Source organism: Cannabis sativa, chromosome 1 (assembly GCF_029168945.1).
Source record: "Cannabis sativa cultivar Pink pepper isolate KNU-18-1 chromosome 1, ASM2916894v1, whole genome shotgun sequence".
NCBI classification, from domain to species: Eukaryota; Viridiplantae; Streptophyta; class Magnoliopsida; order Rosales; family Cannabaceae; genus Cannabis; species Cannabis sativa.
The window spans coordinates 65,866,004-65,892,015 of record NC_083601.1 but is presented as its reverse complement, the minus strand read 5'-3'; the positions used below and the strand labels follow the sequence as shown (position 1 = coordinate 65,892,015).

At 34.3% G+C, this 26,012-nt stretch overlaps 2 protein-coding genes across 5 annotated transcripts; one reads left to right on the top strand and one right to left on the bottom strand.

Annotated features, from left to right (window-relative positions):
• The first annotated feature begins 1,996 nt into the window (after positions 1–1,996).
• Positions 1,997–5,533, top strand: LOC115706059 (probable RNA methyltransferase At5g51130). Of its 3 annotated transcripts, none has more exons than XR_009685789.1 (10): positions 1,997–2,221; positions 2,729–2,893; positions 3,197–3,311; positions 3,422–3,469; positions 3,640–3,910; positions 4,144–4,231; positions 4,369–4,434; positions 4,629–4,740; positions 4,852–4,920; positions 5,058–5,126. XR_009685789.1 is itself a non-coding variant. In XM_061108680.1 (10 exons), the coding sequence occupies exons 3-10, from the start codon at positions 2,747–2,749 to the stop codon at positions 5,145–5,147; spliced, it is 894 nt and encodes a 297-aa protein (XP_060964663.1). In that variant the 5' UTR covers positions 1,998–2,221; positions 2,297–2,339; positions 2,729–2,746; the 3' UTR covers positions 5,148–5,533. The 3 variants fall into 3 exon arrangements, 2 of the variants coding, with proteins under 2 accessions (XP_060964663.1, XP_060964661.1); XM_061108680.1 differs by lacking the exon at positions 4,629–4,740 and adding an exon at positions 2,297–2,339 and having other exon boundaries at positions 1,998–2,221; positions 5,058–5,533; XM_061108678.1 differs by lacking the exon at positions 4,629–4,740 and having other exon boundaries at positions 1,999–2,221; positions 5,058–5,533.
• Positions 5,279–9,346, bottom strand: LOC115706058 (pentatricopeptide repeat-containing protein At1g20230). 2 transcript variants are annotated; one of them, XM_030633572.2, is made up of 3 exons: positions 6,770–9,346; positions 5,972–6,495; positions 5,279–5,646 (listed from the first exon to the last, which is right to left on the bottom strand). In XM_030633572.2, exon 1 carries the CDS (start codon positions 9,172–9,174, stop codon positions 6,865–6,867), a length of 2,310 nt encoding a protein of 769 aa, XP_030489432.2. In that variant the 5' UTR covers positions 9,175–9,346; the 3' UTR covers positions 5,279–5,646; positions 5,972–6,495; positions 6,770–6,864. The 2 variants fall into 2 exon arrangements, with proteins under 2 accessions (XP_030489432.2, XP_060964660.1); XM_061108677.1 differs by having other exon boundaries at positions 5,972–6,441.
• Positions 9,347–26,012: the final 16,666 nt, after the last annotated feature.

The window sequence follows — 26,012 nt, the reverse complement described above, 5'->3', positions numbered from 1 at the left end:
CACGTGCGTAAAGCTGTTTTACTATAAAGGAAAGCACAAAATAAGTTTATGTGGCATCTTAGATTTCTTTTATTCTATTTTTAAAATTTTGTGAATTTTTTCTATTTTATTTAGAAAACAACTACAAAAACACATGGAACTAAATGTCCCACATTGTTTATAAATGATGTAGGCATCATCCATGTAGGTTATAAATATTATTCTTTTTATGTCATATTAATTCATCCAAAAGTATTTTTTTTTATGGGTGGTTGATTAATTTCTTACCCGAGTTTTTATTATCGTCTTATAGTTTTTTATCTTTCATTTAATATACATTTCATAAGTTATATTTTTAAAAGTTATTATCTAATAAATATTTGTTTTATAAGTTTTTTATATTTGATGTAATATATAATAATAATAATAATAATAATAATAATAATAATATACAATTTATTATGAGTTAATTTTATTTCAAAATTATATACATAATTCTATATTTTTAATAGTCCAAAAAATATTCAAACTAATTTATTCAAAATGAAACTAAACGTTATTTTTTTTCTCAATATATAAAGAAAAATATAAATCAAATGAGATGTCATCTTATGAACATTTTTTAACTATTTATCTATTAATATTTTATTTATTTTATAATATGTCTTCTAAGTAATGTATATATACATATATTTTGTAAGAGTCTCACATTGTTTACAAACTATGTGAGTATTATACTTATTAGCTACAAGTAAACACAGTATATATTATATTTCATTAAGAAATTACTACAAGTAAAATATTTTTTCATTCACACCGATTTGTCTAAAATTAATATTTATCTTTGTAGGGGTAATTAAATACCTTACTCAATTAATTTTATATATTTATATACAAATATTATTCAATTGATCAACTTTACATAAATATCCAAAAATTAATATTTTTTTTTCTATAGATTTGATTATTTTTTATCCATTTACTTATAATAGTTGTAATTTTTTTTTATTTCATAATTACTTTGAATATACATCTTAATTAGTTTATGTATATATACATCTTAATTGAGTTTAAAAAATATGGCACTAGGAAAGAGAAAAGACAAAAATATTCATCAATTAAAATAATAATATTATTCTAACTTAAAAAATTGATACAAACAATTAATATTATAAATAATAATAGTAATAAAAAAGATAGCAAATCATAATACATTAATTTAATGAAGCGCTGCAACAAAATAAATAATATTTTAAAATATCTACCTCTCATTCAATAAAAACGTTAAAAATTTACAATATTTAAATTATTAATACTTAAATTAATATTTTTATATAAATAAAAAAACTATAAAAATATTTAATTTAAATATATATGAACAACAAATTAAGTTTCACTATAAATGAATATCATTTTTTTAATTACAAAAATATTTATACCATTATAATATTTGATTCATTTAAAAAAATTATATTTTTAATACCTTTTAATTATTAGAAATAACTTTATTCGAAATGTGCTTTTATTTTTATTGTATATATATAATATTTGTGCTAATTACAAATAAAAGAAATTTTACATAAATATATTATATAATTTTATATTAGGGATTTTTTCATTTTTACACTTCAAAACAGTTTTTTTTTTTTACATTTTTTACAGAATTCTACAAAGAAATCCCTATTGCAACTAGCGCTGCAACCTAAATCGCAACAAAAAATCGTATAGAAACCCCTATTGCAACTAGCGCTACAACCACTTTAGAAACTCAAACCGTAAATTTGAAAGAAAAAAGTTAAAAAAAAACAGTATATGGGGTAATTCCCCTTTATATTATTCATAAAAAAAAATATAAAATAGTATTAGACTGAATTGAGATTTTATTCGTAACTAAAAATTAATTTCTTTCATGTAAAATTTTAAAAAAATTATTAAAACCGCGCGAAGCGCGGATCTATTCCCTAGTAATAAAATAAAATAAAAGATTTTACACTAAACTACATAATCAGACTACTTTTTACAGTTAACAACTGCAAGGCGTTTCGCCGCTAATATGCCTCCTTTTTTCCCTCGCAATTAACTAAACCCTAAACCTTCCGCTGCTTCTCTTTCTCTCCTTCAACCTCGCCCAACATCTGTTCGGGTCCGCCTTCGTCGCTGGTTACTTATCGCCGTTTGCTGTGAAACTCAGTGATGCTCTTGTCTTCTCGCCCATTTCAGTCGCTCAGTCTCTGAAAATCAGGTTCTTTACGAATCTTTCTTTATCCACTAGTTTATTCTGCAACAGGATTTTGCTTAACAGGTTAAGTTTTGCTAGTTTGCCACGTGCGTAAAGCTGTTTTACTGCTACGGAAGCAAAGGTTCAAAATCTATATGACTCTTGTTATAGTGCTAATTTTGGTTTCTAGTGCTAATTTAGGCTGATTACAGGAGCGGTTAATGATTCTATTAGCAAAACTTTACCTTTTATGCTTTGCATTTTTATGTCAAAACTTGTGCCCTGCGTACAACCATGAATTGAATTAGGTAGCTAAAAAGAACTAGTCATTTGGAGAAATGAATTTTGTAATTCTATTTGACAAAATATGATGGTTTAGATTTATTATAACTTGTACTTTTATACATGTTTATATAATTTTTTATTTTAGATTAAGCCTTAACAATTTAATTTTAAAAGCAGTTCAATTCAATTCTATAACAAACTCAGGATAAAGTAGAATACTATCTGATCCTATCTTTTACAATCCAGTCTACTTGTGTGTACCAAATGGGCAATTCGGAAAAGAGAGAGAAGAAAATGAAAGCGGAGAAGAGAAAAGGTGAAGAGAGAAGCACCAAAGAAGTTGAACAGAAGAAGAAAAAGCACAAGGAAATATTCCCTTACGGTAACTACAGAAACTACTATGGATATCGGGTAATTCTCTCCTCTTACCTCTCTTAATTTTTTTTGTAATTGTTTTCTGCACGTTTTTGAGGTCAGGAGTATATTTGTTGATGTATGTAAATACATTTTCTAGAGTTTTGCAATCATGGATTGATTTAGCCTGGAAAGTATCGACGACCTAGTTGGCCCTTTTGCTTTAGTTTTTTGAACCTTTAGTTATTCTGATTATATGGGTGATATGTCCATTTTGATATGCTTGAGTATATTAGTTTTCCAAAGATTAAGGTCCCTATTGTTAAACAATGATGATGTTATTTCTATATAACGTTGCAGCTAGGTCAGGACATTGAGGAAGATCCTAGACTAAAGGTCATGAAGAAAGAATGGTTTGAAGGCAAGGACTGTCTTGACGTCGGCTGCAATAATGGAATTATAACCATTCAGATTGGTATTTATTCACTAAATTTATTTACTCCTTTCCTTGAATTATAAAGGATACTAGCCAATGAGTTAAATGTGAAATAAAGGGTCTTAACAATTTTTCTTTTTTATCTTTAGCCAAAAAGTTTCATTGCCAAAGCATTCTTGGAGTAGACATTGATTCAAGTAAGTTTTTAATTGTAATTAGGCCTCTTTTTATGATTCTTATTATTGTCATTATTTATTTATTTATTTTCTTTTAATTATCTTTGTATTTAGGCTGAAGCTTTCTTCATAAAAGTTGACAGAACAAGTGTTGGTCACTAATCATTAACTCTTGGAACTTTATCTGCCAGATCGCATTGAAGATGCATATTGGCACCTGAGAAAATTTGTAAAGATAGACAGTGCTGGAAAGATACACGGAAAGGATTCAAAATCAAAGGATTCTGAAGATGCAAACGGTCTAGGGAATAACATCACAGCATCATCAGATGAGGAGACCAAACAGAATTTGAAGATTAGTACCACTCTGCCAAAAAATCTATCTGACATAGTATCTTTCCGACAAGAAAATTTTGTCCAGAGTCGTCATCCTCCGGAGAAGTTTTATGATGCAATTTTATGGCAAGTTCGTCTTATAGTGCATATCAATAAACGCGTTTGTTTCTACAAAATTATGAGAAAAAGAAACCTTAAAATTTGGACTTGCTCAACTTTTGATTGAAAACTTCATGCACGTTAGAATTCTATTATTGTAGAATATAGTAATAAGGCTTAGATGCTCAAGTATTTGTTGTTGCTTGACCTTATTGTGATGCGGTACTTGTTTTGTAATTAGTTTGTCTCATGCAATACAGTTTAAGTGTTTCAAAGTGGATTCATCTGAACTGGGGTGATGATGGATTAATTACATTATTTTCAAAGATCTGGAAGCTGCTTAATCCGGTATCCTCTTGTCTTTTCATGCTTTTTGCAATAAACTGTTAATTTTATTTTACTCAAGGATATGAATAGGAAATAGAACTTTAATATGTGAAATGAATTTGGAGAAGCATTTATTTACTTCTTATTCTCGTAAGCAGGGTGGAATATTTGTACTGGAACCGCAGCCTTGGAAATCATACGACAACAATCGTCGTGTATCTGAGGTGATAATACTTGTTTGTTCCTTATCTCATATGAGTATTCATGTCTTATGCAACACTGTTAGGTATGATCATAAGCAGAACCTGAAGGACAAATCAAAACTTTGCTGGACACCTCAGACACAAAAACTTATTAAACAGCAGATTTAAAGATGTCCCTTTTATTCTTGTTAATTAGTTTTTTTGTTGTTGATCAGCTAAATGCCTTACAAGGTTTAGAATAAGCAATTTTTGTTTCTGCCTTCGGCTCTCATACATGTCAAACCCTGAGTCTAGTTTTAATGTGAAGTTGGATTTTTCACTAGTTGGGTTAGTTATTTGAATATATTAAATTTCATTTGTTTTTCTTCTACTACTTAATGATGTTATCATTTAAGTAGATTCACCCCCAGCCTAATGCTTTGTTTTGTTACTTTGCAGACAACTGCAGAAAATTTTAAGAAGATTATCTTCCGGCCAGAATGTTTTCAAGAGTTACTTCTTGACAAGGTATGTGCCACATCTGTTTATGAGTTTGTGAAGCTTCTTTTTTTTACTTTACTCAGCTGCACGGGGCCTTAAGACATCTTTTAATAAGATGGTTAGTTAATTGTTTAGCAAGATTCTGATGTCAAAAGGAATTGCAGATTGGTTTTAGAACAGTGGAGGATGTAACTTCTGGCTTGTCTGGCAGCAAAACTGGATTCGACAGACCAATTTTTGTGTTCAGAAAATGATTGACCTTTGATTATTATGTGTTAAGTATCTCAAGCAACACATATGTTGTTGGGGATGGTTGATTTGATCTTAAGCATGCCACAACCAAACCAACTATTTTGCATAAAATTATAAAATTTTGGATGATGAGCTCGAACTTGGAAGATCTTCAGTTTGTGCATTGAGCTAACAACTCTCGGAAAGCCTAAACTTTGTACATAAGCATATTTTGCAGTACTGGCCTGATACCCAATATTTTTGTGAGTATATGAGCAAAATAGGATCCTATATTCTGCTAAATACATGTATGCAGTATGCTAAGATTGCTCTTTGTATCTTCTAAATATAAGTTACTTGTGTACATGTATTATTTATATATAGGATCCCAGCCGTCCTTTATGTCCAACCTTGATCCCAACCCAACCTGGTGTCCTTGCCATTCTTGTCAATTCTGTCGCGAAGCACTTTCACAATACCCGTCGCTCACTCTGTTGTTCATGTTGCATGTCCACTGTCTAGCTGAAAATGTGCACACGTTAATGCTCTATGCAACACCAATTAAGCAATTATCTTTTAAGGCAGATCTTCAGCTAACATATCAGAAGCAAAGCAATATTTGCAAGGAATATCATTCTTAGATCAACATATACTAAAACTAGAACTTAAAATGGTAGTTTGAATAAGCGTTTCCAGTAAAAAAAAACACACACAAAATAGTAACTTACTTGAGCTCAGAAAGCTTTTCAGGCTAACTTGAATTATCAAAGCAGAGAGGAAATTATAAAAGTAATTAAAGAGAATAATCCCAATGAATTTGACATAAATAAAGCGGGAAGAGAGAGACCTTTGCTGTGAGCATCAAGAACACTACTGGAGGACCCGAACGGTGCTAGTGTAGTGTTGGCTTCCTCAACTGTAGAGCCTAGTCGACTGAGTGTCAACGTCGAGGACTGTGTTGTGCATCAACAACAGCATCGATGGGCTGTTGAAATCCATCCCTCAAGTGAACAAAGGAAGTATATTTGACCACAAGATAAAACACATGGAGTTTTATTGCTGCTCCACCCAAAATTTGTAAAATGAATAACAGTTCCACATTATTGACTGAACAGCCTTTCCAATGAAAATCCCAAGTATGGAATTGTACTGTTTTTAATCTATTATTATCCTTTCCTTTTCATGGTTCCAAACAAAATGGGTCTAAATGTACTTTATACATCCTTTTGGAGGGAATGGGTAGGACTTGTTGGATCGCCAGCATCCTTCAACATTCGAAGTCCAATTCCCAAAACTGGATTCTTTCGCAACGATTTTCTGAACAACAAGCTCAGCTCCTTAGAAGGCAACACAAGTTTAAGCATAACAAGGCTGCAAAAACGCTTAGTAAAAAACTAAAATAGAGTAGGCAAAACAATGTTTCTGTAACCCAAATGCAACTCCATAAACAGATACGCATCATTTAATAATGAATTAGTTGCAAGTAGATTGAACTATGACAGACATGAAGTATGCTAGGACCGGTCATGCACTAAAGTTAGCTAAAAGGATGAACATAAAAAATATAGAGACAAGGCAAACAAAAACTTAAAGCATGACCACTTCATTATCAATGAAATTAGTCAAGTAACTTTAGTTCCCTCACCTTCAGGGATGCTATGGGTGTACTTGTCTTTTCTCAATGTGGTGAAATACTTCATTCAGTGAGGTTGCAATCTTTGACTAGATCAGGCCAGCAACTCACCAATAATCCCCACAAGAACAATCTCCATCTTTGAAATGATGGAAGCGATTAGTGTCTCTAACGAAAATTTCTCTTCCTTCAAAGCCGGATATGAATTTTATAAAAGAATGACAATCGCCGCAGATTCTTAGGTTCTTGATCACCCTTAAAGAAGACCCTGGAGGAGTGTTGAGCAGCCCAAATGCAACTGCCAATTTCTCACTGTGTCCACATAAAATATGTTCCTTCTCTTGTTCCTCTACATCTTGAAGCACAAAGCTCATGTTGGGAAAGTGACCAGATTTCTTCATCTCCATGCTCAATTGATTCAGCTTGTCAATAATTTGCTCTCTTTGAGGGTGTGATTTGTCTCCCGCAAGAAGCATGTGCAATTTATTTTTAACCTCAATCCAACTACAGCCAGGGTTCTTTCTAAGACCCTTCTGACTCATCATATCCCTAACTCTATCTACTTCACTCCACATGCCCTTTGCAGCATAAATATTTGATAAAATAACATAGTTCCCTGGATTTCTTGGTTCTAACTCGAAGAGCTTTTCAGCTGAAATCTCACCTAATCTAACATTATTGTGCACTCGACAAGAACTTAGCAATGCTCCCCAAACACAAGCATCTGGTGTAACGGGCATATCCATTATCATGGAATACGCATCTTCAAGTTTTCCTGCACGACTAAGAAGTGTAACCATGCAAGCATAATGCTCCAACCTCGCTTTTATACCATGCTCTTTCGACATGTTAGAAAAATAATGCCATCCTTCATCTGTTAGGCCATTCTGGCTGCATGCAGATAACACACAAGTAAAGCTGATAAAATCAGGTTTATGTCCACTCTTCTGCATCATATGGAATAGCTCGATGGTTTCTTTAGCTTTCCCATGCATTGAATATCCACTCATAATGGCATTCCAACAAACCAAATTTCTAGTGGGCAATTTATCAAAACAAAGCCGAGATAATTGTATTTTCCCACAATTTGCATACATATCAATCAATGCACTACCAACATATACATCATTAAAGATCCCTGTTCTAAGGGAGAAACAATGGGCTGCCTTACCGTGCATTAGCGCTGCAATATTCCCACACGCAGGAAGCAAGCATGGGATTGTCACGGCATTAGGTTTCAACCCTTCAACTTGCATCTCCCGAAAAAGTTCCAATGCATCTATATCCTTTCCATTTTGAGAGCAACTCGCAATCATTGATGTCCAAGAGACAATATTCAATTCTGCTCCTTCACCCTTATATCTTCTAAACACCTTCAGTGCATTGTCAACTAGACCATTTCGCGAGAGCCCTGTAATATAAGCATTTACAGAACCAATGTCCCTTTGATCCATTTCATCAAAAACTTGTGACATCTCAAGTACAGAAGAACACTTCCCATACATATTAATAAGTGCACTAAAGACACATTTATCTGACCCAAATCCTTGCTTGATCACATAATCATGAATCTGAACTCCCATATTTAAATCTTCAAATTCTGAAATAGCAGGAAGAATACTAGAAACACTAGAAGCATCAGGAAGAAAGCCTTCTGAATGCATTTTCTGGTACATGGCCATCGCCTCAGCATACAAGCCACTACGATTGAAACCCGAGATCATTCCATTCCATGACACATTATTGGGTTCAAGACCTGTTTTCCTCATCTCATAAAAAAGCTCTTTGGCCTCATCTACATGCCCACAGTTAGAGTAACCAGAAATCAAAGCACTCCAACACACCAAATCACGTTGGGGCAATCCATCAAACAGCTTGTGGGCATCCCGAACACGACCACACTTAAGATACATGTGCAGTAATGAGGACTGAACAAACACATCCAAAGAAAACCCAAACACAAATGCAAAGCCATGAACCTGTTTCCCAACTTCCAGTGATAGTAATCCAGCACAGGACTTAACAACACTAGGAAAGAGAAAATTATCTGGCTCAACTCCATGAACTAACATACGAGTAAAGATACGGAGAGCATGAACTGAATGGTTGCGTTTTGCAAAGGCATGTATTAGTGTGGAGAAGGAGAACAAATCAGGATTGGGAATGGAATCAAGGATGAGGTTGGCATCAACAAAACAGAGATTATTAGCATAGAGTGATAAGAGCTTGGTGTTGAGATGGGAATTGTAAAAGAGGCCAGTCTTGAGCAGGGAAGCATGAGATTTTCGAGTCTGTGAAGGAGAAGCTGAATCAGAATTCAAATGTTTGAGAATGTTGGAATCCAATAACAGGGCATGCCCATTACCTCCAAAAGGTTTTTGATGTAATAAAGTAGTGAATAGCCTGCAAAAGTTCATATTTTTTTTATATCACGTCACAACTCCCCAGAATCCAATTACTTGGGAGAGATGAATCGCCATTAACAATGAGACTGAGTATGTTATTGAAAGAGGAATGTTGAGGAAGAGTGGGAAATGGGCAACATAGCAGCCTGCATCACACAAAATACGTTCAAAAAAAAAAGCCAACAAGTGGCATGTCATTCAATTATATGAATTATATAAATGAATTTATTTAATCAACTCTATTTTTTTTTTAATATTTGTTAGCTCGTGTATATTTGTCCATTAAGTTAGGTTATTTTCTCTCATTATTAGATTAATTTTTTAAACTTTTAATTAGTGTGATTTTAATTTTTTAGAATTTTATAATCATGTATTTAGAATATTTTAGAATGATTTGAGCGTACTTTGGTAAAAAAAAATAATTTTAGAGAGCTCAGTTTTACAAAACAGAACTTAATTGTAAATTTTGAAGACCTTGGACTGGACTTGGAGCTGAACATAAAAGTTGTAGATCTCGTTCTCAGCTTTTCAGAACATCTTAAATCGTCCAATTTCGAGTTTTATTGAAGGAGTTATGGTTAAAATACTAATCTGAACATGCAATAGAAATTTTTCAGCAGAGGTTCTCGCCACAGCGAGCCTAAAGCTTCGCCATAGTGAGCGTGCGATTGGAAATTTAGGTTTTTCTCCAGGAGGCTCTTGCCGCAACGAGCATAAACCTTTGCCACGACGAGAGTGCAATTTATGAAATTTTAGATTTTATTTTTAATTTAAATCAAAAGATTTTTATGGGATATAAATAAGTCTTTTATGTTTCATTTTTGGGACTGCATTTTTTAGAAAGAAACTCATAAAATGTAGAGAAGAAGAAGATTACATCACCAATTGTTCATCATTCTAGTTCTTTTATTCTCCTATCTCTTACTTTTTAATTATGATTTTGATTATGATGATTAGTATGTAGTAGTTTTTTTAGTTGAGGGTTATTTCAAAACCTTAAAACATGATTTCTTGATTCATGATAATAAATGTTGTTCTTGATTTCTCCCATATTAAATTATTTATATTTTTCTATTTGAATGCTATGAATATTGTGAATTCTTGTTAGATATACAACTAATTAAGGTTTTGCATTGTTCTACTATCATCTTAGAATTACTTCTTACTTTCAGATTCTAAGTAGAGTGATAACTTACAATCAATCGTAATATCAAATATATTATTAATTGTGATGAAAAATAGAATATAGATTAAATAAATTATATGTTTCATTGATTTATTACCTAGATTAACTTATCTCTATAGAAATTAATAATTTTCCTAGAATAAATAGATTGCATGCTTCTTGGATCTATTGTTTAGTAAAAAAATTTAATTATTAAGTGATTTGCCTTGATTAATTATAATAGGGAGGTTGGAAAAATTGACTGTTTCTATATATTCTGCGGAGTTAATAGTTTAATTGAGAAATTTGAATAATTCTTATTATTATTGATTTTGAATGGTTATGGAGGGTAGAGATTGACTCTTAATTATTTTTTAATAGCGTACTATCTATCTTTATTTGCTTTTCAGTTTATGTTATTTGATCTTTATATTAACCCCTCATTTTAATTCTTAGTTCTAATTCTTGAATAATAAATTGATAATAGTCCTCGTAGATTCGACTTATATCTATCGTTATACTGAAGTAACTGGTAATATTAAAATAAAAATAGTAAATTTGTTGTGGGAAACGATACGCATTAAATTTTTAGCGCCGTTGTCGGGGGCTATTTAATTCAATTTGTTATTCATTTTTTTCTTATTACGAACTTGTTCTCCTAATTGTGATTTTAATTTTCAGATCTTTCGTTGAAAACATGAAGGTATACTATCAATAGTATAATGATCCATATTATGTATCACCACAAGTGTAACAATATGATCCCTACTATGACAGTTACACTTCATAATGTGGAGATCATTCCAATACATTATATGACAAAATTAATCAATATGTTGAGCCAAATTACTTTAATCCTCTTGCACAACCACATAATTAAGGTCCATTTATTAAAGATTTGATAAAGGATCTAGCGAGTAACACCATTCCATTTCAGTAGCAAGCTCACATATATACTTAAAATTATGTTCTTTTTTCTCAACAACCTACTCCTATTGTGCCATATAGTGAAAAGTCAATTATTGTTGAGCTGATTAAAATGATACCAGCTAATAACATGCAGATTCAACAAAATACCTTTCAGTTTTAGCAAAGCTTTCATGAAAATGCAGAGCTTTCAACAATCTCTACAAAATGTTGGATTTTATGCCCTAAATAAATCTCTTTACAATCTGATTAGTTATCAACACAAGAAATTTGAAGTGATTGATGTCTGCATGAATTTTACATGCTAATGGTTTAATATGTTTATTACTTTTACACACAGAATCAGTTAAATCCAGATCATATGTTTATTCACAATTACAGTATCGTCAACACAGTGGAATGTGATTGTGATCATATGAATCAAAAGACTTAGTCCTTGTTTCATCAGTGTTATTGGATTTACACTAATGTGATAATCAGCGATGATGCGTACTTACACTTGGAGTAAGTGTTATGTTCTTTCCAGGGCATTAGTAAAGTATACTAGTTTCGAATGTATGGAGTATACATTGGACTGGACCGATATTGCAACTAAGTTAAGATATTACAAACTTACCGTTATATGTATCTTTCCAAGTCAATATCAGTAGTTGATCTTAAGATTAAAAGAATCTAAATCCTGATATGCTTAGGCTCAACTCAGGAGTGCTATTCATGTTCTTTGATTTATTAGTTAAGCCTACTTTTAGGTCAGGGTGATACGTATATTTTGGGAACATGATAGTATGATTGAGTGGGAGTGCTTAACATAAATATGGAATCTATAGCTTCTACTGGTGTATAGAAGTCAAGTGATGATTCCCTTCGAGCTTAGCAAATAGAAGTAAATGGATGAGCTCTTGTTTAACTGACTAATTATTAGATCACTAAACACCATCTACAGGTAGCTAAGTGTTTTAAGGGGCAAAATACATTGAGGGGTGAGAACGGTAAAGAAATCCCATCTCGATGTAGATCATCTATATAGAGGATCTTTAAATCACAATAAGATTATAACAATGGTTAAATGAGATAGCATATTGATATCGTGGAACATACAATATGCTCTATATAAGTCTGAGAGTGCAATTCTAAGTTCTAAGAGTGGATTCAACGAAGAATTAATAAGTAGGAATTTACTTAGTAAATTTGGTTCACTTATTGGAAGCTCAGCATATAGATCCATGGTCCCCATTCTAGTTGAGAACATTCTGCTTGTAAGACTCATTAATTGATTCGTGATTGATCAATTATAATTCTAAAGTTAGACTATGTCTAATTTTATGAATTTTCACTAAGCAGAGGTGAAATTGTAAAGAAAAGAGATTCTAGGTTTATTTATTTATTAATGGACTTTATATGTCTATTTAATAATTAAATTAAATGACAATATTATTTAATAATCTATTTTAGTTATTAAATAATTAGTTTTGGCATTTAAAAGGTTAGAATTAAAAAATTGGCGTTTTTGAGAATATAGAAATAAAATTTGATAAAACTGCAAAATCAAGTGGGGCCCACTACTACACCTTGGTCGGCCACTTATTGTGGAGTTTCAAATTGTTTTTTTTTATTATTTTAATGCCAAATAATTCCTAACCTAAACCTAGTAATTGCCTATAAATAGAAAGTGATGGCTCAGTCAATTAACAAGTTTTCACATGCTTTCATAAGTTTTCTGACAGAAATTTCTCTCTTCAGAAAAACTGAGCCTTCCCCACTTTCTATACCTGGCCGAAACCCTCCTCTCTTTTCTTCTTCATCAATTTCGTGACCCTAGTGAAAGAGTAAGTGCCCACACACAGCAAGCAGTAACTCAATCATAGATTGGAAGACTGTGAAGGATCAAACTTGAAGAAGAAGGACATTCGAGCTCAGATCTTGATTATACTCTGCTACAGAAAGGATACAAGGGTTAGAGATCTGAGTGGAATGAGACATTAATTCCGCTGCATCAATGTAAGGTTTTCTTAACTTTATATGTGTTTAATTTATCGTTTTAGAAAGTTCATATTTAGGGTGTTTAAACAACATACTTGTGAGTAGATGTAAGATCCTGGTAAAATAAAATTCCCACACAAAAGAGAAAATCTTGCGGAGCTAATAGAAATATCTATTAGTGGGTGTAAAATCCAAAGTTCATATATATTTTACTTGCACAAATAAAGAGTAATCAATGGAGAATATCAATGCCATAACACTTCAAAGTGGGTCACAACTTGAATCACCACCACGTCAAGAAGTTTATGATTTGATTTCAAGTCATGGAGTCAACAATTCATCCCTTGCAAGATCATCTCTACTAGAGGTTGAATCTCCTACTTTAGTTGGTACACCATCATTGAAAAAGACATACAAACTAATTATACCAACTTATATCACTCCTCCACCGTTTCCAAGTTGATTAAAAAAATTTGAGAAAGAGGAGTCCATCAAGGAGATCCCTGAAACTCATCCTAAAATTGAGGTAAAAAATGAATTTCATGTCTTAATGGAATTAAAGAAGAGCCTCATTGTGCCAAGTTTCTTAAGGACTTATGTCCGAGTAAGAAAAAATTGAAAGGTGATGAGGAAATAAGTGTGGGAGAGGATGTTTCTGCTGTTTTCTAAAAAATGTTGCTACATGAGTGTAAGGATCTTGGGACATTTACAATTCAATACACAATTGATAAAATCAGGTTTGATCATTGCATGATAGATTTAGGATCAATTATTAATATGATATCTTATTCTAATTTTACTTCTTTAAATCTTGATCCATTAAAAAAAACTAAGTTTTTATTCAATTGACTAATAAGACTATTGCTTATCTCCCATGGATAGTTAAAGATATTTTTGTGTAGGCTAAAAGACTTGTCACTTCAAGTGATTCCTACATAATTGAGATGGAAGATGAAAGTGATCACAATCCTACATCAATTCTATTTAAAATACCTTTCTTACTCACTGCGAGTAAGAAGTTGGATATGAAAACATGAATACTTATAATAAAAATTGATGGTGAAGCACTCAAATACAATGTGTTAGATTTCATTAATAAGTATATAATGAGTCTTTGTTAGAAGACCCAGCGTGAAGACCATATGTGGTACACCATGCAGTTGAGCTAACGATGTTAAACAAAGCAAATTTATAGGAGTTTTTCTTACCATTTTCTTTTTATTTTGCATTGATTTTATTTGATTAAACCTTGAGGACAATGCTTATATTAAGTATTGGGGGAGAATAATTGTGGTGTCTATCATATTTTATTTTATTTTAGTTTAGTTTAGTTTATTTATTTTGATGAGGTTTAATAAAGTTTTGTTGAAAGCATTGGTCGATGATGAAACTTTGAATTGTGCTTTAAGTGATGTTAAATGATAACGAATTGCATGTGATTTGTATGTTTGACTCCTATGTGAATCACTATTTTTGATTTATGCTATATTTCACTTTATGCACGATTGAATTCACCACTGAAATGTTTTGAAAAAAATTCATGCTTCTTAAAATAAATTAGAGTTATTGATGTCCCTACCACTCTAAAAACCTTTGATTAGTTTTCTGAGGCTAAATAATAAGTACACATGATTAAAAAAATGATTAAAGTAATTCTTTAGATCATTTGAACTTTTTTAGTCTACCTTTGTAATTATTATTTCTTAATTTTCTATATTTGAGCCATAAGAACGGTTACTTTTCTTGTGTAACCCAAAATCCTTAACCCATCTCTCATTCAAAGAATAAAATTGATGTATGCTTTGGTGTGATTTACGCTTAAATATATTTTTCTCATCTACCCTTAGCCTTAGTTTTATATTACAAGCTTAAAAAGACTTTATAATTTTTTTTTTTAATTATGTGCTTATATTAATGGAGAATGATATTGATTAATATCTATGGAGTGGATTCCTTTTACTGAAAACTATATTTTGCTATATAGGGACTCTTTTAAAAGAGAATAATTTGGCAAGTATAGGTCAATTTTGATATATTCTAGTTGGTGTTGTGATTATATGCTTATTAAATTATTTTTGAAAATTAAATTTTTAATTCCATGTAGGGTTAAAATTCTAAAGAGCATGAAAATCTGACTTGTGTTGGCATTACTTAGTTGTGTGATTCTCATAGAAAATCAAGCTTTCGATAAGACCTTTGTTTAGTTATTTTAGATTAATTTATATTATCGTGATTTTTAATTTTGAGTCTTTGTTATTTAAATAGTTTGCTAAGTGACTAGCAAAATTTAAGTGTGAGGAAATTTCATAAGTGTATATTTGTCTATTAAGTTGTGTTATTTTCTCTCATTATTGTTATTCTATTAACTCTTTGAACCTTTGATTAGTGTAATTTTAATTCTTTAAGATTTTGAAAGGCTAATCATGTATTTAGAGTATTTTGGAATAATTTTAGAATACTTTGGTGAAAAAGATCAATTTTACAGAGCTCAATTTTACAAGGAAAAAATGGATTTGAAGCTGAACATGGAAGTTGTAGATCTCGTTCTCAGCTTTTCACAACATCTTTAATCGTCTAATTTCGAGTTGTATTGAAGGAGTTATGGCCAAAATACTAATTTTGAAGACGCGACAGAAATTTTTCAGTAGGGAGCTCTCGCTGCAGCGAGCGTGTTGTGGCCGCATGGAGCCTAAAGCTTTGCCGTAGCAAGCGTGCAATTGGAAATTTAAAATTTTTCTCTAGGAGGCTCTCGCTGAAACGAGCATAAACCTTCCCCAAGGCAAGAGTACGCTTCCGAAATTTTAAATTTTATTTTTAATTTAAATCAAAGGACTTTTATGGGATATAAATAAGACTTTTAAGTTTTATTTTTTGGGACTACATTCTTGAGAGAGAAACTCATAGAAAGTGGAAAAGAAAAAAATTGCATAACCAATTGTTCATCATTTTAGTTCTTTTATTCTCCTATCTCTTTACTTTTTAATTATGATTTTGATTATGATGATTAGTGTAGAGTAGGTTTTTTTTTTAATTAATTATTATTTCAAAACCCTAAAGTATAATTTTTTGATTCGTGAAAATAAATGTTGTTCTTAATTTTTCTTATATTAAATTGTTTATATTTTTCTATTTGAATGTTATGAATATTGTGAATTATGTACAATTAATTAAAATAATTATTTTAGTATTGATAATTATTAAAATAATAAAATAATTATTTTAGGTGTACAACTAATATTGTGAATTTGTGTTACAATATAAAATATTAAACTAATTGAATTTTAGTATTGATAAGATGTCACTTCAAGTGATGATAAAATTAGGAAGATTCTAACTCAAAAAAGTAATAGACAATAAATAAAGTAATTCATGGTAGTGAAAGATTTATCTCCTCAGATCTATCAGTATTGCTACGGGGCATCAAAGTGTCTAGTATTTCTATGACATATCGTCTTATAATTAGTTAGCTTTATTAAAATAAAATAAGTAGTATTTGATATTAAATTGTCCAATAATAATATTACACTTTATACGGGTGCTAAGCACCATGAGTACCCTTTAGCAATTTTACACATCTATTTGTTGTAGATACTATTACATATGTGCTCCTTTAAGATACTATTGAATTGTAATGACCGCTTTAGTAATTTGGATTAGTAAAGGCAATTAGCACTAATTTTTATTATTTTATTATTATTTGGGAATTTATTTAATTGTGGACCACAATATTTAGAAATAAATATTAGAGTTATAATTTCTCAATTCTGGAGATTTTATTAAAATCTAGGGGTATTATTTAGCTTATATGTGAAATATATTATTTTTATAATTTTTGCTCGGCGACAACGGAAAATGCGATGGATGGCTAGATTGATCACATGGGTAAGTTTAGAACCTTATTTCTTAGTGGGAAATATTTTTCAGAAAATAAATTATCGGGATTGAGCGGGGTTATGGAATTTGACCATTTTACCCCTAGTTTTGGTTAATACCCTAAGTTTGAGTCAAAGGGCAATTTGGACTTTTTGTTAAGTCAAGGATAGGTGGTTTCCTAGTTAGTTGACACCTAGCCAAGCTATATTCAGCAAAGGAAATGGATTTTTCCTAATCTTTATTCCATTTAGAGAAAATAGGAAAAAGTAGAAAAATCAACATAGCCTCTTCCTCTCTTTTCCTCTTTCGGCTGAAGCAAGCAAGGGAGTTTTGCTGCTAATTTTCTGTGTTTCAGCAAGGGATTCAACAAGAAATCAAACCAAGGTAAGCTCTAGCAACTCCTAGCCCTAGTTCTTGAATATAAGTTTAGGTTGAATATGTGAAATTGAGTTTTAGGGGCTGTTAGGTTTAGAAATGGTTAGGGTTCAGTTTTTATGCTCAATATTGGTTGATTAAAGGTTCTGGTAGTTGATTTTGGTGTATGGTGTTAGTTCTAAGCAAGCTTGAGTTTTGAAACTCAAGCTTTGAGCTTTAATGGCAACTTGAGATTTATTGGTTTGTTTTGTGAAATACTGGCTGGATTATATTGTTATGCATTGTATAGGAGCTCTGGAAGGTTTCATTGCATTAAGGGAGAATTGAGCAAGGAATGAACGGTTTTGGGAAGCCTGGTGCAAACCGGCTAGCCGGCTTGGTGGCCACGAAACCGGCTAGCCGATTTTGGCAGGGTTCCCCCAGCCTTTCATTTTCTCAATTTTTGCCTTTGCGATGCCTCGGTTGGGTGTTTCCCCATTTCCAGAGTTAGAATAACCCATTAAGAGCATAGCAGAACCTAGGGTTTTAGTTTTGGGTTTCCCGGGATTAGGGTTTCAATCATGTAACTTACCCGGTTTCAAAATGTGATTAGGGCATCCATCTAGCACGAGATTCCCGTTCAGGTCGGCCAGCACACTTGAATTCGGAAAACAGGTAAGAACTGAATATAATATGTGATGTGATTATCTGAATGTATGTATATGTGTGTGTATATGCATGCTTAGATTGTTATTTACACTACCAACACTTGGATGGTTATGATACAGAGTGCATTGGTATAGTGAGTGTTGTTGTGAGTATGATACAGTGATACCAACACGAGCACGGGAAAGTGCTAAGGTGGGTGGTATATCACTCAGTAGTACTCAGGGTACGAAATAAACCCTACCAACACTTGTACAGTGTGGTACGTTGTGTATGTGGTATAGTGGTTGTACCCTAGTATTGAACGTTCATGCTCATCTGTTAAGCCTTGCAAATAGGTGTATGGGCGCCTAATTACATGTCGGAAATTAGATGATATGTTATATGTATTTCTTACTGAGTCTGTCGACTCACAGTTCTGCTTCCATGTGTAGGTAAAGGAAAGGCGAAGGCTGAACAGGAGTGAACCTGAGCTCAGATGGGATTGTACATGTCAAGCAGCGCGACCTGGAGTGTTCAGTCTCGAGACATCTGGGAATTGTATTTTGATAGTCGCTGTGCGACCTGTAATTTGTGTATTTTGGAATATTAACTTTTAAAAGTTTAAAAACGGGATCCCGACACTTGTAAATATTTTATTATATTATAAAGTTTAATATTTAATATAAAAGTTTTAATTTGACACGTTTTTCGAGAAAATTCTTTGGTTAGCAAAGATTGTACTGTAATTGAAAAAGCACTGTAGCGTGCCTTAGCATTAGGGCGTTACAATTTTGGTATTAGAGCAGGCAGGTTTGTCTACCGAAGCTTGCTAAGACATGAATCTTCATCAGAGAAAGCTCGGTTCACGGTTCAGTAAGCCCGTACTTGTTTAGTTTTTTAAATAACTGTGAATGTGAAAGCATGTTAGGAAGCATATTAGATTTTAATTAATTATTTTTTTTTTTAAAAAAAGAAAGTGTGTTCCTTTAAGTCTTTAAGAGCGGTGTTAAGTTTTGATCGCTGTCTAACCTGCCTGGCTTATGGATTCGCAAGCTAAGTCCTATTAAATGGACGCCCCGTGAAATACAAGAAGTCAGGGTGATATGGTTGAGACCGGAGGTGGTCAGAGAAATCCCCAAAATCCTCGTGGTCGCGGCTGTGGCCGTGGCAGAGCATAGGGTGGTCGCCCTGTAAATCCACCACAAGCTCCTCCGAATTGGGAGCAAAGATTTGCGGAAATGCAAGATCGGATCCGCCAACAAGATGAAGAGATTCAGAGATTGAGGCAGCAGGGTCCTCCTGCTATGCCTCCTCAAGTTGTTCAGGCTGTTGCAGTTCTAGCGGTGCCAGCAGAACAACCTGTTGTTGGCAACCGTATGGAGCCACTGTATGAAAGGTTCCGGAAGCAGGCACCTCTAGTGTTTCTGGGAGGTCCGGATGTAATGAAGGCTGAGCAGTGGCTCACAGTGATCGAGCGTATCCTCAATTTTATGGGAGTGGTTGGTAATGATCGGGTTGCCACTTTCCAGTTTCAGGAAGACGCTCTCGTGTGGTGGGAGTTGATAACCCTCACTTGGGACGTCACAGTGATGACCTGGGAAGAATTCAAGGAGTTGTTTGACTCCAAATATTACAATGAAGCTTTCCGCAGTGCAAAGCAGGAAAGAGTTCACTGAACTAGTTCAAACTGAGGGAATGTCAGTTACGGAGTATACGACAAAATTTGACCGTCTGGCCAAACTCGGAGCGGGAATTGTGCCAACTGATATCAGCAAGAAAGAGAAATATCTGGCGGGTTTGAGTGCGAAAATTAGGCACGATTTGGTGATTACTACCACCGAGGCAACTACATACGCAGAAATGGTTGAAAAGGCTTTGAGAGCCGAAGGTGCGGTGAAATTTCTTCAGGAGCCCCGGGTGACTCCGAGTGTTGGTGGAAACCCCACTGTTCCTACTCCTGTTTATGGTAGGGATGGTGGTGACTCCACCACTAATCAGAAAAGGAAAGTCGCCCCAGCTTCTGGTGGCTCAGGGCAAAGTAAGCGGTTCCGTGGGAACCAAGGCAGAGGTGGACGTTAGGGTTACTCTTACCCTGAGTGTCCACGATGCAAGAAACATCATCCGGGAGAGTGTAACCGGAAGACATGCTTCCTGTGTGGCATGGTGGGGCATTTTAAGAAAGATTGCCCCCAGGCAAAGAAAGAGGAGCCGAAAGCTGAGGTGAAACCGGTTCCTGCTCGAGTGTTCGCTATCACCCAAGCCGATGCTGCAGCCAGTCCTTCGGTTGTGACAGGTCAGCTTCCCATCAACAACTTATTGTTTACAGTATTATTTGATTCGGGAGCTACACGCTCATATGTAGCTACAAGAATAATTGATCTTTTGGGTAGGCCTTGTGATGTTTTTGAAAGAGGGTTTGGAACCCTAATGCCTAGCGGGGAGTTGGTTATCTCTAATAGGCGCATTTGGTCTATGCCGATTAGGATCGAAGATAGGGAGTTGAGCGCTGACCTTATAGAACTGAAGTTAACTGAGTTGGACATTATACTGGGAATGGATTTTCTGTCCAAGTATTCGGCCAGTATAGATTGTAAGCAAAAAATGGTGACTTTTCAGCTGGAAGGTGAAGATCCATTTATTTATGTTGGATCAGTCCAGGGGTCCCGGATCCCGGTTATTTCTGTACTAAGGGCTAGAGATTTACTATGCAGTGGCTGTGTAGGATTTCTAGCAGTGGTACTTGACTCCAGCAGACCTGAAACATTTGGGCCTAAGGTAGTCAGGGTGGTGAAAGATTTTCTCGACGTGTTTCCCGAGGAGTTGCCGAGATTTCCGCCACAGCGAGAGATTAATTTTGTAATTGATCTGGCACCTGGAGTCGAACCTGTTTCTTAAACTCCATATAGAATGGCTCCAGCAGAACTCAAGGAGCTTAAGTTGCAGCTTCAGGGGATGCTTGACATTGGGTTTATTCGACCTAGTGTATCACCCTGGGGAGCTCCGGGTCTTTTTGTGAAAAAGAAAGATGGTTCCCTCAGAATGTGTATTGATTATCGGGAACTAAACAAGTTGACGATTAAGAACAAGTACCCGTTGCCCAGAATCGACGATCTGTTCGATCAGCTTCAGAGAAAGACAGTGTTTTCAAAGATTGATTTACGATCTGGTTATCATCAACTCAGAATTTGAGAGGAGGACATACCGAAGACTGCTTTTAGAACCAGATATGGGCACTATGAGTTTCTGGTAATGTCATTCGGATTGACTAATGCTCTTGCGGCCTATATGGATCTTATGAATAGGGTATTCAAGGATTTCCTCGATAACTGCGTTATAGTGTTTATCGATGACATTCTTGTATACTCTCAGTCAGAAGAGGAGCACGAGCATCATCTTCGAATGGTATTGCAGCGACTTAGGGATCACAAGTTGTATGCAAAGTTCAAAAAGTGCGAATTCTGGTTGTCTGAGGTGTCTTTTCTGGGTCATATTGTTGGAAAGAATGGAATTATGGTTGATCCAAACAAGGTAGAATCAGTGAAGAATTGCCCGAGGACAAAGTCTGTGACGGAAGTTCGAAGTTTTCTCGGTTTAGCAGGGTATTATCGGCATTTCTTAGAAGGATTTTCTAAAATTTCTATGCCCCTAACCGAATTGACCAAGAAAAATCAGAAATTTGTGTGGTCAGATAAGTGTGAAACAAGCTTTCAAGAGTTGAAGCAACGTTTGATAACAGTTCCGGTGTTAGCTTTGCCATCAGATCAAGAGAAATTTGTGGTTTATTGTGATGCATCCAGACAAGGTCTGGGATGTGTTCTGATGCAAGCTGACAAAGTCATAGCTTATGCCTCTCGTCAACTGAAAGAATATGAGCAGCGCTATCCAACTCATGACTTAGAGCTTCCTGCTGTGGTTTTTGCTCTAAAGATATGGCGACATTATCTTTACGGTGAGAAGTGCGAGATTTATACTGAGTCTCAAATACTTTTTCACCCAGAAAGATTTGAATATGAGGCAGAGAAGGTGGTTTGAATTGGTTAAGGACTAGGATTGTGAAATTCAGTATCACCCCGGGAAAGCCAATGTTGTGAAATTCAGTATCAAGGCTCGGATGCTTGCTGCTCAAAGCAGGTAGAAAAGTTATGCTGATCCGAAGCGCAGGGATGTTACATTTCAGGCAGGGGAACATGTTTTCCTGCAGGTTTCACCAATGAAGGGTATTAGGCGCTTCAGGAAGAAGGGTAAGTTAAGCCCTAGGTTCATTGGGCCATTTCAGATACTCGAGAAGGTCGGGCAGGTAGCGTATCGGCTAGCCTTACCACCAGCGTTATCGGCTGTTCATGACGTATTTCACATCTCTATGTTGAGGAAATACGTGTCAGGCCCGACTCATGTCTTGAGTTATGAAGCCCTTGAACTGCAACCAGACTTATCCTATGAAGAGCAACCTGTACAGATTCTGGATAAGAAAGAAAAAGTTCTTCGGAATAAGACTATTGCTCTGGTTAAGGTGCTCTGGAGGAACAACAAGGTGGAGGAAGCCACCTGGGAGTTGGAGTCTGATATGAGGACTCAACATCCAGAGCTATTCAGGTTAGATTTCGAGGACGAAATCCTTTTAACGGGGGGATAATTGTAATGACCGCTTTAGTAATTTGGATTAGTAAAGGCAATTAGCACTAATTTTTATTATTTTATTATTATTTGGGAATTTATTTAATTGTGGACCCCAATATTTAGAAATAAATATTAGAGTTATAATTTCTCAATTCTGGAGATTTTATTAAACTCTAGGGGTATTATTTAGCTTATATGTGAAATATATTATTTTTATAATTTTTGCTCGGCGACAACGGAAAATGCGATGGATGGCTAGATTGATCACATGGGTAAGTTTAGAACCTTATTTCTTAGTGGGAAATATTTTTCAGAAAATAAATTATCGGGATTGAGCGGGGTTATGGAATTTGACCATTTTACCCCTAGTTTTGGTTAATACCCTAAGTTTGAGTCAAAGGGCAATTTGGACTTTTTGTTAAGTCAAGGATAGGTGGTTTCCTAGTTAGTTGACACCTAGCCAAGCTATATTCAGCAAAGGAAATGGATTTTTCCTAATCTTTATTCCATTTAGAGAAAATAGGAAAAAGTAGAAAAATCAACATAGCCTCTTCCTCTCTTTTCCTCTTTCGGCTGAAGCAAGCAAGGGAGTTTTGCTGCTAATTTTCTGTGTTTCAGCAAGGGATTCAACAAGAAATCAAACCAAGGTAAGCTCTAGCAACTCCTAGCCCTAGTTCTTGAATATAAGTTTAGGTTGAATATGTGAAATTGAGTTTTAGGGGCTGTTAGGTTTAGAAATGGTTAGGGTTCAGTTTTTATGCTCAATATTGGTTGATTAAAGGTTCTGGTAGTTGATTTTGGTGTATGGTGTTAGTTCTAAGCAAGCTTGAGTTTTGAAACTCAAGCTTTGAGCTTTAATGGCAACTTGAGATTTATTGGTTTGTTTTGTGAAATACTGGCTGGATTATATTGTTATGCATTGTATAGGAGCTCTGGAAGGTTTCATTGCATTAAGGGAGAATTGAGCAAGGAATGAACGGTTTTGGGAAGCCTGGTGCAAACCGGCTAGCCGGCTTGCAGGGCCACGAAAACCGGCTAGCCGATTTTGGCAGGGTTCCCCCAGCCTTTCATTTTCTCAATTTTTGCCTTTGCGATGCCTCGGTTGGGTGTTTTCCCATTTCCAGAGTTAGAATAACCCATTAAGAGCATAGCAGAACCTAGGGTTTTAGTTTTGGGTTTCCCGGGATTAGGGTTTCAATCATGTAACTTACCCGGTTTCAAAATGTGATTAGGGCATCCATCTAGCACGAGATTTCCGTTCAGGTCGGCCAGCACACTTGAATTCGGAAAACAGGTAAGAACTGAATATAATATGTGATGTGATTATTTGAATGTATGTATATGTGTGTGTATATGCATGCTTAGATTGTTATTTACACTACCAACACTTGGATGGTTATGATACAGAGTGCATTGGTATAGTGAGTGTTGTTGTGAGTACGATAAAGTGATACCAACACGAGCACGGGAAAGTGCTAAGGTGGGTGGTATATCACTCAGTAGTACTCAGGGTACGAAATAAACCCTACCAACACTTGTACAGTGTGGTACGTTGTGTATGTGGTATAGTGGTTGTACCCTAGTATTGAACGTTCATGCTCATCTGTTAAGCCCTGTAAATAGGTGTATGGGCACCTAATTACAGGTCGAAAATTAGATGATATGTTATATGCATTTCTTACTGAGTCTGTCGACTCACAGTTCTACTTCCATGTATAGGTAAAGGAAAGGCGAAGGCTGAACAGTAGTGAACCTGAGCTCAGATGGGATTGTACATGTCAAGCAGCGCGACCTGGAGTGTTCGGTCTCGGGACATCTGGGAATTGTATTTTGATAGTCGCTGTGCGACCTGTAATTTGTGTATTTTAGAATATTAACTTTTAAAAGTCTGAAAACGAGATCCCGACACTTGTAAATATTTTATTATATTATAAAGTTTAATATTTAATATAAAAGTTTTAATTTGACACGTTTTTCGAGAAAATTCTTTGGTTAGTAAAGATTGCACTGTAATTGAAAAAGTACTGTAGCGTGCCTTAGCATTAGGGCGTTACAATTTAATAGAAAAGGAAATGAAAGGTTAGATAATTCATAATGTAATTAGAAAGAAAAAAAATTATATTGTTTAGATAATACATAAGGGTATAATAAAACTTATCAAATACAATATTTAAAATTAATTAATAATAAATAGAGTAAGTTGATTATTTTAAACATCTATTTCACATTATAATTTGGATATGATGTGAATGTGAATGTAATTGTAATGACCGCTTTAGTAATTTGGATTAGTAAAGACAATTAGCACTAATTTTTATTATTTTATTATTATTTGTGAATTAATTTAATTATGGACCCCAATATTTAGAAATAAATATTAGAGTTATAATTTCTCAATTCTGGAGATTTTATTAAACTCTAGGGGTATTATTTAGCTTATATGTGAAATATGTTATTTTTGTAATTTTTGCTCGGCGACAACGGAATATGCGATGGATGGCTAGATTGATCACATGGGTAAGTTTAGAACCTTATTTCTTAGTGGGAAATATTTTAGAGAAAATACATTATCGGGATTGAGCGGGGTTATGGAATTTTACCATTTTACCCCTAGCTTTTGAAACACCTAAGTTGTTAACTTAAAGGGCAAATTGGTAATTTGTTTGGGGTTGGGTGGCTGCCTAGGGGTGTGGCACGTGGCCACTTGTTTTCAGCCAAGGGAAAATTGATTTTTTTCCCCAATTTGATTTATCCCATTTAGTTAATTAGAAGGAAAATACCAATTTGAAAGAGAAGCTCTTTCTTCTCTCTCTCTCTCTTCTCTCTCTCTCTCTCTCTCTCTCTCTCTCTCTCTCACTCTCTCTCTCTTCGAAGCCAACAAGAACAAGGGGAAAGGGCTGTGATTTTGAGTTTCAGCAAGGAATCCAAGGGGGGAAATCAACCTAAGGTAAGTTCCAATGAAACCCTTCTTAGTTTTCAAGCTTTTAAGTTAGGTTGAAATGGTGATTTTGATTATGAGGAGCTGTTAGGTTAAGTTAGGCTTAGGGTTCGAATTTTAGGGTTTCTTTGAGTTAATTTTAGTTCATAGTAGCTGGTTTTGAGATTGATTGTAAGTTTTATGCAACTTTGAGCTTTGAATTCAAAGCTTTAAGCTTTAATGGCAATTTGAGATTTGTTGATTTGTTCTATGAAATACTGGCTGGGTTTTATTGTTTATGCATTGAATAGGAGCTCTGGAAGGTTTCATGGAAATTGGTAGAGAATTGAGCAACAAATGAAGAGTTTG

Coding starts and splice junctions, on each gene's coding strand:
- LOC115706059 (XM_061108680.1), top strand. CDS start 2,747: ATGGGCAATTCGGAAAAGAGAGAGAAGAAAATGAAAGCGGAGAAGAGA. Junction 3,470..3,639: donor TGGAGTAGACATTGATTCAA/GTAAGTTTTTAA, acceptor TTTATCTGCCAG/ATCGCATTGAAGATGCATAT. Junction 4,921..5,057: donor AAGAGTTACTTCTTGACAAG/GTATGTGCCACA, acceptor AAGGAATTGCAG/ATTGGTTTTAGAACAGTGGA.
- LOC115706058 (XM_030633572.2), bottom strand. CDS start 9,174: ATGAACTTTTGCAGGCTATTCACTACTTTATTACATCAAAAACCTTTT.